Raw genomic sequence first — 14,291 nt, forward strand, 5'->3', positions numbered from 1 at the left:
CTGACTATGCCAAAGCCTTTGACTGTGTGGATCACAATAAACTGTGGAAAATTCTGATAGAGATGGGAATACCAGACCACCTGACCTGCCTCTTGAGAAACCTGTATGCAGGTCAGGAAGCAACAGTTAGAACTGGACATGGAACAACAGACTGGTTCCAAACAGGAAAAGGAGTACGTCAAGGCTGTATATTGTCACCCTGCTTATTTAACTTAGATGCAGAGTACATCATGAGAAACGCTGGGCTGGAAGAAACACAAGCTGGAATCAAGACTGCCAGGAGAAATATCAATAACCTCAGATATGCAGATGACACCACCCTTATGGCAGAAAGTGAAGAGGAACTAAAAAGCCTCTTGATGAAAGTGAAAGAGGAGAGTGAAAAAGTTGGCTTAAAACTCAACATTCAGAAAACTAAGATCATGGCATCCAGTTTCATCACTTCATGGCAAATAGGTGGGGGAAACAGTGGAAACAGTGGCTGACTTTATTTTTCTGGGCTCCAAAATCACTGCAGATGGTGACTGCAGCCTTGAAATTAAAAGACACTTACTCCTTGGAAGGAAAGTTATGAACAACCTAGACAACATATTAAAAAGCAGAGACATCACTTTGTCAACAAATGTCCATCTAGTCAAGTCTATGGTTTTCCCAGTAGTCATGTATGGATGTGAGAGCTGAACTATAAAGAAAGCTGAGCGCTGAAAAATTGATGCTTTTGAACTGTGGTGTTGGAGAAGACTCTTGAGAGTCCCTTGGACTGCAAGGAGATCCAACCAGTCCATCCTACAGGAGATCAGTCCTGGGTGTTCATTGGAAGGACTGATGTTGAAGCTGAAACTCCAATACTTTGGCCACCTGATGAGAAGAGGTGACTCTTTTGCAAAGACCCTGATGCTGGGAAAGATTGAGGGCAGGAGGAGAAGGGGACGACAGAGGATGAGATAGTTGGATGGCATCACTGACTCAATGGACATGAGTTTGGGTAAATTCAGGGAGTAGGTGATGGACAGGGAGGCCTGGTGTGCTGTGGTTCATGGGGTTGCAAAGAGTTGGACACAACTGAGCAAATGGTCTGTTCTCTCATGAAAGTCAATTTGATTGTATCCTCCATACTGTGCCATGATTAGTCCTATTTTCAACCAAATGGTTTGAAATCCTCCTTGCTTATTATCTTAACCTTCTCTCTAAGGCAGGTACAGGTATACCTGTTTTTTGAAAGTTCCCTTTACATCACTTCACTTTTATGAAAGACCTATAGTGGTGCCTGTTTTGACTAACTGAAAGAAATCCAAAAAGGATTTTTGCATTTATGGAAAAGAGAGGTAAAAAGCAAAAATAGTGTTCAGCATTGGTTTTGCAGTAAGCAGAAATACAGAGGCAGGGAACACCCAGGGCAGCAGCGACAGTGGCACCGACAAGCTCCTCCCCCAGGAACCACACTCAGCATCTCCACGTCAAGCCCGATAACTTTGAACAGTATCTGTGAGCATCTGTGCTTTATCTCCATGTATTCTGTGCATCGGTTAGTAAGATGTGTCCTAAGATAACTGTTCCTTCCCTTTATGCTATTTCAGCTTACATAAATTTTCAGAGGAACTCTGCTTGCAGATAATGGGGGAAACCTGCATTTCTTTCCCATAGGTAAATTATAATCCTAATTAAAGAAATCCATCGGGGTCATTACCCCATCTAAAACGCCAAACTACTCAAATACTGTTGATGTACTCAATATATTTACAACCTAATGAGGTTACTACACCACAACAGAAGCAATTGATCAATAAAACATAGCTATCTTACCTGGTACCTAATGGCCAAGACTTTGAAGAACTGTGGCCTTCCAGTAAATGTAATGCCAGTTAAAGGAGTGAAGGAGGCTGGGATGAACAAATCTCAGAATAAAGCGGAGGGTGCCACTACTCATGTAACAGAGACAAATAACTTGGGTGTGTTTCCTAATTATTGTGAGGATCTCTCTCTGAATATCTGACTCATCTTTCATTCAGGAAATTGAAACCATGAGTGCCGAAGAATTGATGCTTTTGAACTGTGGTGTTGGAGAAGACTCTTGAGAGTCCCTTGGACTGCAAGGAGATCCAACCAGTCCATTCTGAAGGAGATCAGCCCTGGGATTTCTTTGGAAGGAATGATGCTAAAGCTGTAACTCCAATACTTTGGCCACCTTATGCGAAGAGCTGACTCATTGGAAAAGACTCTGATGCTGGGAGGGACTGGGGGCAGGAGGAGAAGGGGATGACAGAGGATGAGATGGCTGGATGGCATCACTGACTCGATGGACAAGAGTTTGGGTAAACTTGGGGAGTTGGTGATGGAAAGGGAGGCCTGATGGAAAGGCAGGCCTGGTGTGCTGCAATTCATGGGTTGCAAAGAGTCAGACACGACTGAGCGGCTGAACTGAACTGATGTTTTATTTGAAGCAAAGCATATAAAGAAATAGAAAAATGTCCTTGTTTTAAAGAGTTTACAGTTTTTTTGTAGGATGTTACCTAGACAAATAACCTTAAAAAATGTAAAAATCATTAGGGGGGATATGTTATCTGAATTATAAATGAACTGACAAATGATTAAAAATGGAAAGTCTATGGCTTACATAGGAGTTGGACCTTGAAGTAGATGCAGAACATTAGCTGGTAGAGACTCGGTGAAGGGGGAGGTATGTGGTGGGGAGATACTAGGATTGCCATGGTGCTCTGAGTGATAAGCAAGGCTGAGATATCAGGAGAGGCAGAAAACAGGATAGTGCATTTGCCAAGATATACAAATTCCATCCCATTGAAAGATGGCTATTAATATTCTAAAAAATGTGCAGAGTAGGGCAAAGGAAAAACTACATAAGGTAAGTGTATATAAGTCAAGACTACAAAAACAAGGATGTGACTCAAAAGTTAAAGATGCTAAAAAGCAGATAAGGCCTTCATATAAAAGAGTGAATCAGTGACAGTGCTGACTAAATGCTATATGCATGTAAAATATACAAATGTAAAATTAAGCAGAAATTTCAACCAGTGGTAGACCACAGTAATTCTTACCATTTATTAAGCACCTACTAGGTGACAGGACCACATTCTGTCCCATTGTGCTGTCGCTTCCGTCGTGTCTGACTCTGTGATCCTATGGACTGTAGCCCACCAGACTCTTCAGTCCATGGGATTCTCCAGGTAAGAATACAAGAGTGGGTGGCCATGCCCTCCTCCAGGGGATCTTCCTGACCCAGGGATCAAACTCACTTCTCTTATGTCTCCTGCATTGGCAGGCAGATTCTTTACCACTGGTGCCATCTGGGAAGCCCTTTGTCCCATTACTTCATGGCAAATAGAAGGGGAAAAAGTAGAAGCAATGACAGATTTTATTTTCTTGGGCTCCAAAATTACTGCGAATGGTGACTGCAGCCATGAAATTAAAGGACGCTTGCTCCTTGGAAGGAAAGCTATGACAAATGTAGACAGTGTATTAACAAGTTAAGACATCACTTTGCCAACAAAGGTCCATATACTCAAAGCTATGGTTTTTCCATTAGTAATGTACGGATGTGAGAGTTAAACCATAAAGAAGGCTGAGTGTCAAAGAATTGATTATTTCAAACTATGGTGCTGGAGAAGACTCTTGAGTCTCTTGGACAGCAAAGAGATCAAACCAGTCAATTCTAAAGGAAACCAACCCTGAATATTCATTGGAAAGACTGCTGCTTAAGCTGAAGATCCAATACTTCGGACACCTGCTGCAAAGAGCTGACTCATTGGAAAAGACCCTGATGCTGGGAGGGACTGAGGGCAGGAGAAGGGGGTGGCAGAGGATGAGATGGTTGGATGGCATTACTGACTCAATGGACATGAGTTTCCACAAACTCCAGGAGATAGTGAAGGACAGGGAAGCCTGGTGTACTGCGTCCATGGGATGGCAAAGAGTCGGACACAACATAGTGACTGAACACACAACACACAGGTTTCAGAAGCTGTCCTTTGTAAGCACTGTTACACTGAATGCACACAATGATCCAGCTAGGTAGGCTTTACTTATAAGCCCATTACACACCAAGAAACCGTGGCTCAGAGAAGCTAAATAATGTGAATTAGTTGGCACTTGTTCTATGCAGTAGAGCCAGAATCTGTACCAGCTTTTCCTATCTTGAGGCCATGCCCTTTACCCCATACCAGTCTACAATGATTTATATTTTAAGAGACATTAAGTGAATTAATGATACCTGCATTAGGATACCTGTCACCTCGTTGGTTACAATATGCTTTCATGAGTGTTCTGGGCCTAGACACATAGCCAGCACTCCAGGGACTGAGTATAAAGTATTTGGGAGTGTGTTGCAACTCATGAGGGCATCATTATCATGTGAATGAGAATAGCTGATGAGCCAGACTGAAATGTTCATTAGGTTAAGCTCTAAATCAGTCATTTAATAGATAGCAGTGGCAAGAAGAGGGGTTTGGGAAACAGATGGCCCTGATTCCAAATGTGAATTCTGCTATATACCAGAAAACCCTGAACAGGTGACCTGACTTCCTTAATCCCCCATTTCCTCATACAGTCCTTATAGTAAGTTAACAATAAATTTATTTAGGAAAAAAAAGAGAGGCAGCTTTGAATAACAAAAAAGTAAATCATTAAGACTAGAGGATTTGGATATATGTATTTGTGTAACAGATTCACTTTGCTGTACACCTGAAACTAAAACAATACTGTAAATCAATTATACCCCAATATAAATTAAAAAAAAAGAAAAGATAACTAGAGGCTTGGCTTCATTCAGGCATTAACTCAGCTGTACGGTCTTGGATAAGTCACACACTCTGAGCCTCTCTCTTCTGTGATGTGTGAATGGCCATCTGCCTTAAGGTTTTGTTGTCAGATTTTGAGATCATGCATGTCAGGCATCTAGTTCAGCCTTTGTTACAGTAATGCTTCATACTAGATTATTAACACCACACTTGGCAAAATAAATGTGTATTTCCACTCTATTTCTTTTTTAAACTTGGGTTTTACTATGAAGTTATGGGTGACTACAACTTAAGTGCAGACTATTAAGAATCATTAACAAATTGGTAAAAATTAGATACTTTTTACACTAAAAGCATTCCCTTCTCAAAACACATTCCCTTAAGTGCCTAGTCCATCTGAGAAATAAGAGATCAGTACCATTAACAAAGGTTTTGATCATTTTATTACTAAGAAAGTTGCTAAACATGCTTGCTATCTCTGATACTGCTGGTGGGTGAGTGGGCCTTATCTGTGGTCAAATCTGTTATGTGAACCATGAAAAGCATCCATCCTTGCAAAGCTGCTCCCCACCTCTCCCTCAAAAGCAAACAAACAACCTGACCTAAAGAGAGTATTTGATCACTCCAAAGTAAAGCCAGTCTGGGTCAGGTCCATGGTCTTCCCTATCTAAGCAAATCACAAGAAGGCAAATATCACAGCTTGGAGCTGTAGACACTTAATCTGTTACCCATGTCCACAGGTTTATGAATCTGAGCAAATTTTGTAAAGTATGGCTTACCTTTGGGGTTTACACAAATCATTTAAAAATAGAATGTAAAGAAAAATAAAAACTATAAAGCTGACGGCTGAGGTGATGGTACCCTACTGTGCCAAGAGAGTTAAGACCAGTTGCCTTCATCTCTCATCTGGATGGCATTTTAATAACTTGTCCATGAAGAAGCCTCCAGTATGCCTTAGGAAACCACTATATACCTGTCCGGAAATGTGACCGTTGGTTAAGGCTACATTTTTTACACGATTGAGAGTTTGTAAGAAATGTGTGACTAAAATAAGCCTTGCCATTTCCTTTACCTGTTCCTCCCCCATAAATCTGCATGAAATAGTCATTCAAATCTCCCTCTGCCCAACGTTGCTGGCACTCACACACAGTTTGATGGGTGCTTATTTTTTACTTTAACGTAGATAGGGACTTGAAAGTGTTTCCTAACCGGTTTGCTGGGAGTTTAAAATGCTTAAAAAGAATTCGAAAGTGAAGTTTGGCCTTAACTCTTTGAAATATCTGTCTGGGATGTGGGCTAGGTGTCCGTGGCACCCAAAGCTACGTAAAGAGCAAGGTTTTGAAGGGACTAAAATCCGATGTATACCGTGGGTGGGGGAGGGAAGAACTGGCAGAGGGAGAGAAGAAAGGAATTAGCTTCTACAGAGCACATCCTAAGGTTCCTGAGTCGCTAACTCCATCCCTAGCTGTGTCGTCGCTGAGAACCAGCTGGAAAGGGAAAGACCAGCGAGCCTGGGTTTGTGTCGAAAGCATTGGTCTTGGTTTCAATCGCCGGCCTAGACACCTGGTTTCTGGGGCCCGCGAGATCCAGCGAAATCCTCTCTCCCCTCGGGTCCTGCTGGGGAGCAGGCATCGCGCTCTCGTTCCCTTCGGAGACCTAATTCCTCTCTCTCCCCAAAGTGCTAACTTCAGGGGCTCGGGGGTGGTGAGGAAGAGCAGACCAGTAGGTAAAGACCCTGAGGTTTCAGGGAGGTTTAAGGTTGAAAAGAACGACGATCTCCCCCTGCGTGGCCCCGTTTTCTCCTGGTCCCCCAGCCCCATCCCCCCAAGTCCGCAGAACCTGCCGCGCTGCGCTTGGCGCCAGGCTGGGGTCTCTCACCCGACGCTGGGTTGGCGCGGAATGGGTGGGGTAAGGATTGGCGGGTCCCCGAGCTCCGGCAGCGGATGGCTCCAGGGACCACACGCCGGGCAGGAGCCCACAGTCCGCCCGCCCGAAAGCCGGGGGAAGGCAGAGAAGCGAACGAGGCGGGGCGAGTCGTGGCTCCAGCACACCTAGAGGACCGAGCCGGCGGTCCTCGGCGGGCCGTCCCTCTCCATCGCATCCCATCCCATCCCTCGGCGGTCCCCGCCCTTACCTCTGGGCGCGAGGGTGCCGGCTGCGAACGGTGCTGGGGAGCGGCGAGCCGTCTCCCGGCTGGGCTCAGCGGCGGCCAGCGGCAGCGGGGTCGCCCGCCGGGCGGCTGCTCATGGCTCGTCGCACCCCGAAGCACTGCGGCCGCGGCCACGGCGGCGCCTTCCTCCTAGTCCTCTTCGCGGGCTCCGAGCCGGGACGCAGCTAACGCCCCAGCCCCGCAGCCCTCCTCCCCTCCGCCTCCCCGGCCGCGGACGGAGCCGCCTCCAGCGCCGCCCCGCGAGCAGCCGGGCCAGCGGCAGCCAGCGCCGCCCAGCGCCCGGCCCCGGGGTCGCCGCGCCGCCCGCCGGTCGGCTCCGCGGTGCCAGCCCGCTGTGACGCAGGCCGCCGGGCCCGGGAACTTCCTCCCCGCGGAGACCACCCCGCGCCCGGGCCGGCCGCCGAGGACAGCCGCCGGCCGCCGAGGACTTCCTTCAGGGCGCCCAAGGAGATCTCCCGCCGCTTGCCGGTGGAGCCACTCCGGCCTCTGGAATGCCCACCTGGCGGCCAGTGCCTGAGGAATGGACCGGGGCCACTACCTTCCCCATCCCTAACCCGAGGCTTCCCTGCGCTGGGCGGCCGCGCCACAGTCGCAGCTCCACCCCGGGGTAAGTTGGAGGGGAGCCGCTATCACTAAAAATAGCCCTTCTGGGCACTCCTCGGAAGGACTTGGGAGGATGGAGATAATCTTTCCTCATTATCCTGCTCCCCTCACAGATGAGCAGAAGGGTGGGAGGGGGTGGTGGGACACACACAGAGAGACAGAGAACAAAGGCAAAAACCAGCTTTCCTAGACCAAAAAGCCCAGGAGCCGTTCCCTTGACACCTGAGCTTGCTGTCCGCTAGCAACCTCCTTGTTCCCGCATCCTGACAACCTGGCGCCGGGTTCTGGGGGACTGAAATCGAACGCTCCGCCTGCAATTTCGTACTGTGCATGGAGTTGATCTTTCTTGTCAAAACCACCTGTTGTTTAAAGAGTATTGGGGGGGGGGTTCTTTTTCCCCCAACCCCCGTCTTAAATCGACCTAAACCACGCTTTTCTTATCCATCTTTCCCTACCCAATTTCAGAATGAAAAGCGAACTCTGCCTTATTGAAAGCTGAGTCACCTGTATAGAAAATCTCCCCAGTGGAAAAATGTACAGACAACATTACTAAGTATTATAAGATCTTCTGGAATGCCTTACCAATATGAGTTTTTCTAAGAGCACCAACAATTAAACTATTGCTTTGTCTTGGCATTCAGGAAAAGAGGGGTATATGCCAACAGAGCAATTCATAGACAGCTAATCTTTTTTTTTTTGCTAGTTGGTTTGTTCTTACACCCCAAAACTTAAGAAAGCAGGCCTCTCTCCTTTTACCCTATTTTAATCTCCAAGTCAAAATTAAAATTTGTCAAAAAGTTGATTTCTTCGTCTTAACTGATTTTTCCATGCTCCTCTGGCAAATTCCTACACTTTTTCCAATTCCAGTACTGTTGTTGGGTGTCTTTCACAGAAGAAAACCTTCAACCCTCTTAGACTTTAGGAAAAGACCCTAACACTAGCCTTAATTAACCCAGAGAACAACACTTAATTCTAAAGTAGGGCCTTCCTCCTAGATAGCAGGTGGGAAAATTCCTGGAAGTTTCCTAGAGAAAAGACAAAGACTGACTAGCAATTTGCTAAAAAAATAAAATAAAATAAAAATTGGAGTATTTTGCAGGCCACCAGGTACTAGCTGAGTTAACTAGTTAACTCGGTTAAGTTAAATACCTTACCTGGATTTAAACAGCGACATGAGCACTAAGGGCACAAATATCCTGCGGAGGGCTTTGCTCTCCAGAGGCTTTCTGCCTGCACCTCTGTCCTCCTTGTGCCACCAGTACCCTGAACTCAAGCTTAGTCCTCCCTGAAATGGTGCCTCACTGCCCAGTGTCAAGGAATCACAATGCTGGACTTTGGACTGAGGTGAACCCGAAAGAAATCCCTGCTTTTCCTGTGTAAGTGTAAGGAAATTACTGTTACTTCCCCCCACCCCATCAACAATGTAAGTATAGTACTATAGGGTGCTGTGAGAATTAAATAACACACTTAAATCACCAAGAACAGGGCCAAACACTTTATAAGTACTTAGTAAATGGTAGCTGTGGTATTGACTACAATTCATTGCTCAGATAGTAAAGAATTCACCTGCAATGCAGGAGACATGGGTTCAATCCCTGGGTTGGGAAGTTTCCCTAGAGGAGGACATGGCAACCCACTCCAGTATTTTCGCCTGGAGAATCCCCATGGACAGAGGAGCCTGGTGGGCTACAATCCATGGGGTCACAAAGAGTGAGCGACTTGCACTATTGCTCAGAGAACAAAACAACCAGAAACAGCAATGAAGCTTGCAGATGGATTTGAGTCCCTGCAAGTTAAGTCCCTCCCTGCTCTACCCCATTAATTGCAATACCTTTGTCTGCTCTGTGCCTGCTTTCTAGTAGGATCAGCTGGACAGTTCTGTGTGTAGTCAGGTGATTCCCATGCACCCTGAGGTCTGAGAGGCGCTAGTCTGAAACTCATTATATTGTACTGCTTAGGTCTCCTTTTCTTATTTTACAGAACGTAAGCCTTAAGTCTATACAACACACACACTTATCAAGCCCTCTGTAAAACACTAGGTCAATTAGCAATCAGCCAGCTTCTGTGATTGCTGAACCCTGAGGGTCTCAAAGAAGGATTAAGCTTATTCCCTGATTTCCAGGTGTTCACAGAGCATGGGAGAGGGAATCTGGCATGCACTTGACTCAGTATAAACCATTTTGAACTAAATGTGGTTGAAGTTCAGAGAAAAGAGCAGGCCCTGTGGGCCAGGGCTACCATTTTGATCTTTCATTAAATATTCAATTCTTTAGGCCAAAGTTTGGCATTCCAGATGCGCTTCCAGGATGAGTTCCGTATAGTTACAAGTTAACCATATACTGGTTGACAATAGGGAACAGAAGTAGATCTTTCTGGGCAACTCATGACCATAGTACAAAATTTGGAATGATGTAGTGTGTGCATGCTAAGTTGCTTCAATTGTGTTTGACTCTTTGTGACCCCATAGACTGTAGGCCACCAGGTTCCTCTGTCCTTGGGATTCTCCAGGTGAGAATACTGTAGTGGGTTACTATTTCCTACTCCAGGGTATCTTTCCAACCCTGGGATCAAACTCATGTCTCATGTCTCCTGCATTGGCAGGTGGAGTCTTTACCTCTAGTGCCACCTGGGAAGCCTGGAATGATGTAGATCTGGGCTCAAATCCTGAATCTGCCATTCACCAGCTATGTGATCGTGAGTTTCTTAATTTTTGAACCTCATTTCCCATATCCTTATTGGAAGAATAATACCTTCTTTTTAAGGTTCCAGTGAAGCTTAGAAAGAATATATGCAATTGCCGTGGTAGATTGTATGGAAATGGTAATTTTATTACATTATCTTGTTATTAGCTACAATAAAAAGCAGCCTGAGCGATCTCATTCCTTGAAAGCATGTTTCAAAAGTCACCTTCTCTGTAGAGCTCTGCAGGCTCCGGGCAAGCATAATTCTCTCTTCCTTGTGCTCCCATATAACTTATTTTTGAATCTCTGTTTCAGCATCACATGTCGCCATTTACGTTTTGCTTCTCTACTGTTTCTTTATTCACTTCTACATCAATACTAGCAGAGAGCCTGGCAATAAATTTTGAAAGAACAAGTTTAAAAATATTTCCATTTCCTGTACTTGTTCTGACTTTCAGTATAATTTGTATTAAACTGCAGTCTCTAAAACCTCAACCCTTTAGTTTATACCAAAATTATGTGTTATGTACATGTATCTGCTTAAACCTTGATTTTTCAATGCTGGGCTTATTCTTTAAGATCAACCTGCTATGCTTGTGTGTTTTGTATGGGATGTCAGTTGATCCTTCCCAGTAATAGTGAAAGTAAAATCTAAATTCTAAACCCAAACCACCAGCAGAACTTTACCCAGCATTCTCTGCCCACCCTTGCACATCTGCTCAGCAGACCTCTTCTGAGCTTTGTGGGAAGGATCCTGAACTAACAGGAAACTTGGTTGTTTTTAAGTTTCAGCTGTTAACATTGTTGCAACCATTAGCACTTTCTGAGTTGATAGCTGGAAGACAAAACCCACCTTTAGCTACAGTTTTTAAATACTTGATTGTATGCCAATAAAAATGCTCAGACAAGAGAAACCTTCCCTAGAAAATGTCCTGTGAGCAGGAAGTTGCCCAAGAGGTAATGTGGTCAAATGTGGTCTTGATCCTAAAATGGCAGTAGAATTGTGCCAGAGGCGAGGGTAGTGTTGCTAAGAACTTAAAATAGGATTCTAGAAAAGTTTGGGTCAAATTCTTCTAAAATCATAATTTATACATCTCCCTCAAAACACATGCATGTGTGTGTATATGCAAACACAATAGGTCCCACTATCTTGTGAGATATTCTTTGGAAATAATGGTGAATAAACACTTACAAAGTACATGCTAATGTGCTAAGTACTAGCTTTATATTAATATTTGTATGTATTGTATCATTTAGTTACTGTCCCCAGCTAGTAGGCAGTGTTATTTTCTCTTATTGATAGAGAGGCAGATTGTAATCAAGTAACTAGCCAAAGGCCACATATTAACTAGCCAAAGGCCATATGACCAATGAGTGGAAGAGTTAGGATCTGGATCCAGGTGAGTCTAATTTCAGAGTTCTCGGGCTTAACCACTATTCAATCACATGGTAAAGGAATATGTATTTTTAAATTGACTCCATCAAGTATCTTCAGTAAGGTTTATGATGTACTTTTCCAGTACTTTTTGAAATTGCATTAATTTGTGCTTTTCCCAGTAGCATACTCATATCCCAAATGTGCCTTCCTGGGATGATTTTACAGCTTGCTTTTTAATTGAGAAGCATTTTATGATTGAAAGCAAACTTAATGAAAGAGCATGAAGTGTCTGTGGTTCTGAGCTTAGGCAATATGAAATATACCAGGCAGCCTCATTCTTGGAATTTTTATTTTTATATAGACCAATGATAAATAGCTTTCACATGATGACATGTAGTATACGTTGTAAGTAAAGATAAGTTTGATAGTCTCAGGAGTGACTTTTTTTGTATCCAAATGTAACTGCTATAACTGCACTACTAAATAATATTTGCTTGCTACTACTTTTTAGTCATATACATACAGCCACTGATCTAAGAACTTTACCTGTATTAACTCATTAATTAAATCTACAAATGACTGGCTCTAGCCGTGAAATAAATTATTCTAAAGATAATGAAACACTGTTAAGTAGGTGAGAACTTTCTTCTTTATTAAACAGACTACATTAGGCTTTACCTCCTAAGGAAGGTAACTCATTATTTTTCCCTGGACTAAACATTTTTAGCTTTTTCTTTTCACCATATCATATTATGCATGTAGAATGTACCCCAGAACATCTCAGATCACACTTTAACATCAACTTGCTTCAAATTTCAGTGACATTAGCCCTGACAAAGCACCTGATTTCAGGCCTGAAGAATTGCTTCTTTCCTCTGAGTAAGATGCTGCTCTTCTCTGTCTCTCTGAGGCATGAATATCCATGGCTCAAGACACCTTATCGGGGTAGTGAAATTGCAGATGCTCTTGTTACATAAACATGACTCTCTCTTTGGAAAAGTATCATGGACGGTGCTTTGTTCACTCAGAAAATGCTACAGCCATGCCTGGATGTTGCCTTCTTAAAGCTGCCACTTATACTGACACAAGGTACATTTTCTTGAAACTTTTTGGAGTTCACTTATTAATTTCCTAAATTTACTGACATTGTTTACCTCTCTGGAGAAAGAAACAAGAAAGCCTGGTTTGCCTTCTCAGTAACAGTGGTAAGATCTTTGGTGATCACGTTTATTGCTAGTAATATTTATCCTCCCTAGATTTCAGGAAGTAATGGATATAGTCACCAACATATAATCAAAGATGCAGGAAGGCATCCTTTGCTGTTATCTATGGGAAATATGTCTAGAGCGGGGCGGACCAGTCAGGCAATTTCTTCCCAAAGCACCTGTGTCTTCTGCCATCCATTGCCAGTGAGATAAAGCCTTTCCTGTACTGAGGCATTTCCAAGTAGCATTTTGTAGAATTACCCTTTGAGTACCCTGAGAAATAGGGGTCCTTGGGGCCACTGGGAGAACACTCTATTGGGGAGCCATTGGGGAACACTCTATTCCTCTTGGGGATTCACAGTGAATACTGACATGCTAAGGGCTCTGAGAAGTCCTGCTCTAAAAATACTTGTTGCTTTGCTGAACTTCAGTTCAGTTCAGTTGCTCAGTCGTATCTGACTCTTTGTGACCTCATGAACCGCGGCACTCCAGGCCTCCCTGTCCATCACCAACTCCCGGAGTCCACCCAAACCCATGTCCATTGAGTCGGTGGTGCCATCCAACCATCTCATCCCCTTCTCCTCTTGCCCTCAATCTTTCCCAGCATCAGAGACTTTTCTAATGAGTCAGCTCTTCGCATCAGGTGGCCAAAGTACTGGAGTTTCAGCTTTAGCATTAGTCCTACCAATGAACACCCAGGACTGGTCTCCTTTAGGATGGACTGGTTGGATCTCCTTGCAGTCCAAGGGACTCTCAAGAGTCTTCTCCAACACCACAGTTCAAAAGCATCAATTCTTCTGGACTCAGCTTTCTTTACAGTCCAACTCTCACATCCATACATGACTACTGTAAAAACCATAGCCTTGACTAGACGGACTTTGTTGACAAAGTAATGTCTCTGCTTTTTAATATGCTGTGTAGGTTGGTCGTAACTCCTTCCAAGGAGTAAGCGTCTTTTAATTTCATGGCTGCAATCACTGTCTGCAGTGATTTTTCTCTAATTTCATTTACCATGGAATGATTTCCTTTGTCATATCTATCAACATTCCAAAAAGAATAAAATCTCTCAGAATAGAATGTTTGAATTGTTATTCTAGAGTTAAAGACTTCAGAACCTTTATAAGATTTCCCCTCCTTGGAAAGAGAAGGGAATTATAGGCCCTATTGACTATTAATTTAATGAATGCCTATGAAGATAAGCCCTCTTGGTAGACACAATCTGTAGGCATTTTCCTTACAAATATCCATAATAGAGTACCTGTCATCTTTAATAGGATAAGGAGCCCCCATTCTCACTGGTAATAGTGTGGCCTTGTTCCTTTACACTGAGGAATATTCCCTTGCTTTTACATGTTTGTGTTAGCCTTTAGGTTCTTTCTATGGCCTTCCCTGGTGGCTCAGACAGTTAAGAATTTGCCTGCAATGCAGGAGACCCAGGTTCCACCCCTGGGTTGGGAAGACCCCCTGGAGGAGGAAATGACAATCCAGTATTCTTACTTGCAG

The 14,291-nt window shown here is 44.0% G+C and overlaps 2 protein-coding genes across 2 annotated transcripts in view; one reads left to right on the forward strand and one right to left on the reverse strand.

Moving 5' to 3' along the window:
* LRRC8C (leucine rich repeat containing 8 VRAC subunit C) overlaps positions 1–7,130 on the reverse strand; it is a 90,715-nt gene extending 83,585 nt beyond the window's left edge. Inside the window, exon 1 of the mRNA XM_006063369.4 lies at positions 6,886–7,130. The gene's annotated coding sequence lies outside the window, so the exon portion shown is untranslated. The remainder of the gene's footprint in view (positions 1–6,885) is intronic.
* Positions 6,651–13,334, forward strand: LOC123334202 (basic proline-rich protein). The gene is made up of 5 exons (XM_044945444.2): positions 6,651–6,659; positions 6,807–7,053; positions 7,106–7,528; positions 10,126–10,218; positions 12,403–13,334. The coding sequence occupies exons 1-5, from the start codon at positions 6,651–6,653 to the stop codon at positions 12,558–12,560; spliced, it is 930 nt and encodes a 309-aa protein (XP_044801379.2). The 3' UTR covers positions 12,561–13,334.
* The last annotated feature ends 957 nt before the right edge of the window (positions 13,335–14,291 follow it).

The sequence above is a fragment of the Bubalus bubalis genome, chromosome 6, assembly GCF_019923935.1.
Source record: "Bubalus bubalis isolate 160015118507 breed Murrah chromosome 6, NDDB_SH_1, whole genome shotgun sequence".
In the NCBI taxonomy this organism is placed as follows: Eukaryota; Metazoa; Chordata; class Mammalia; order Artiodactyla; family Bovidae; genus Bubalus; species Bubalus bubalis.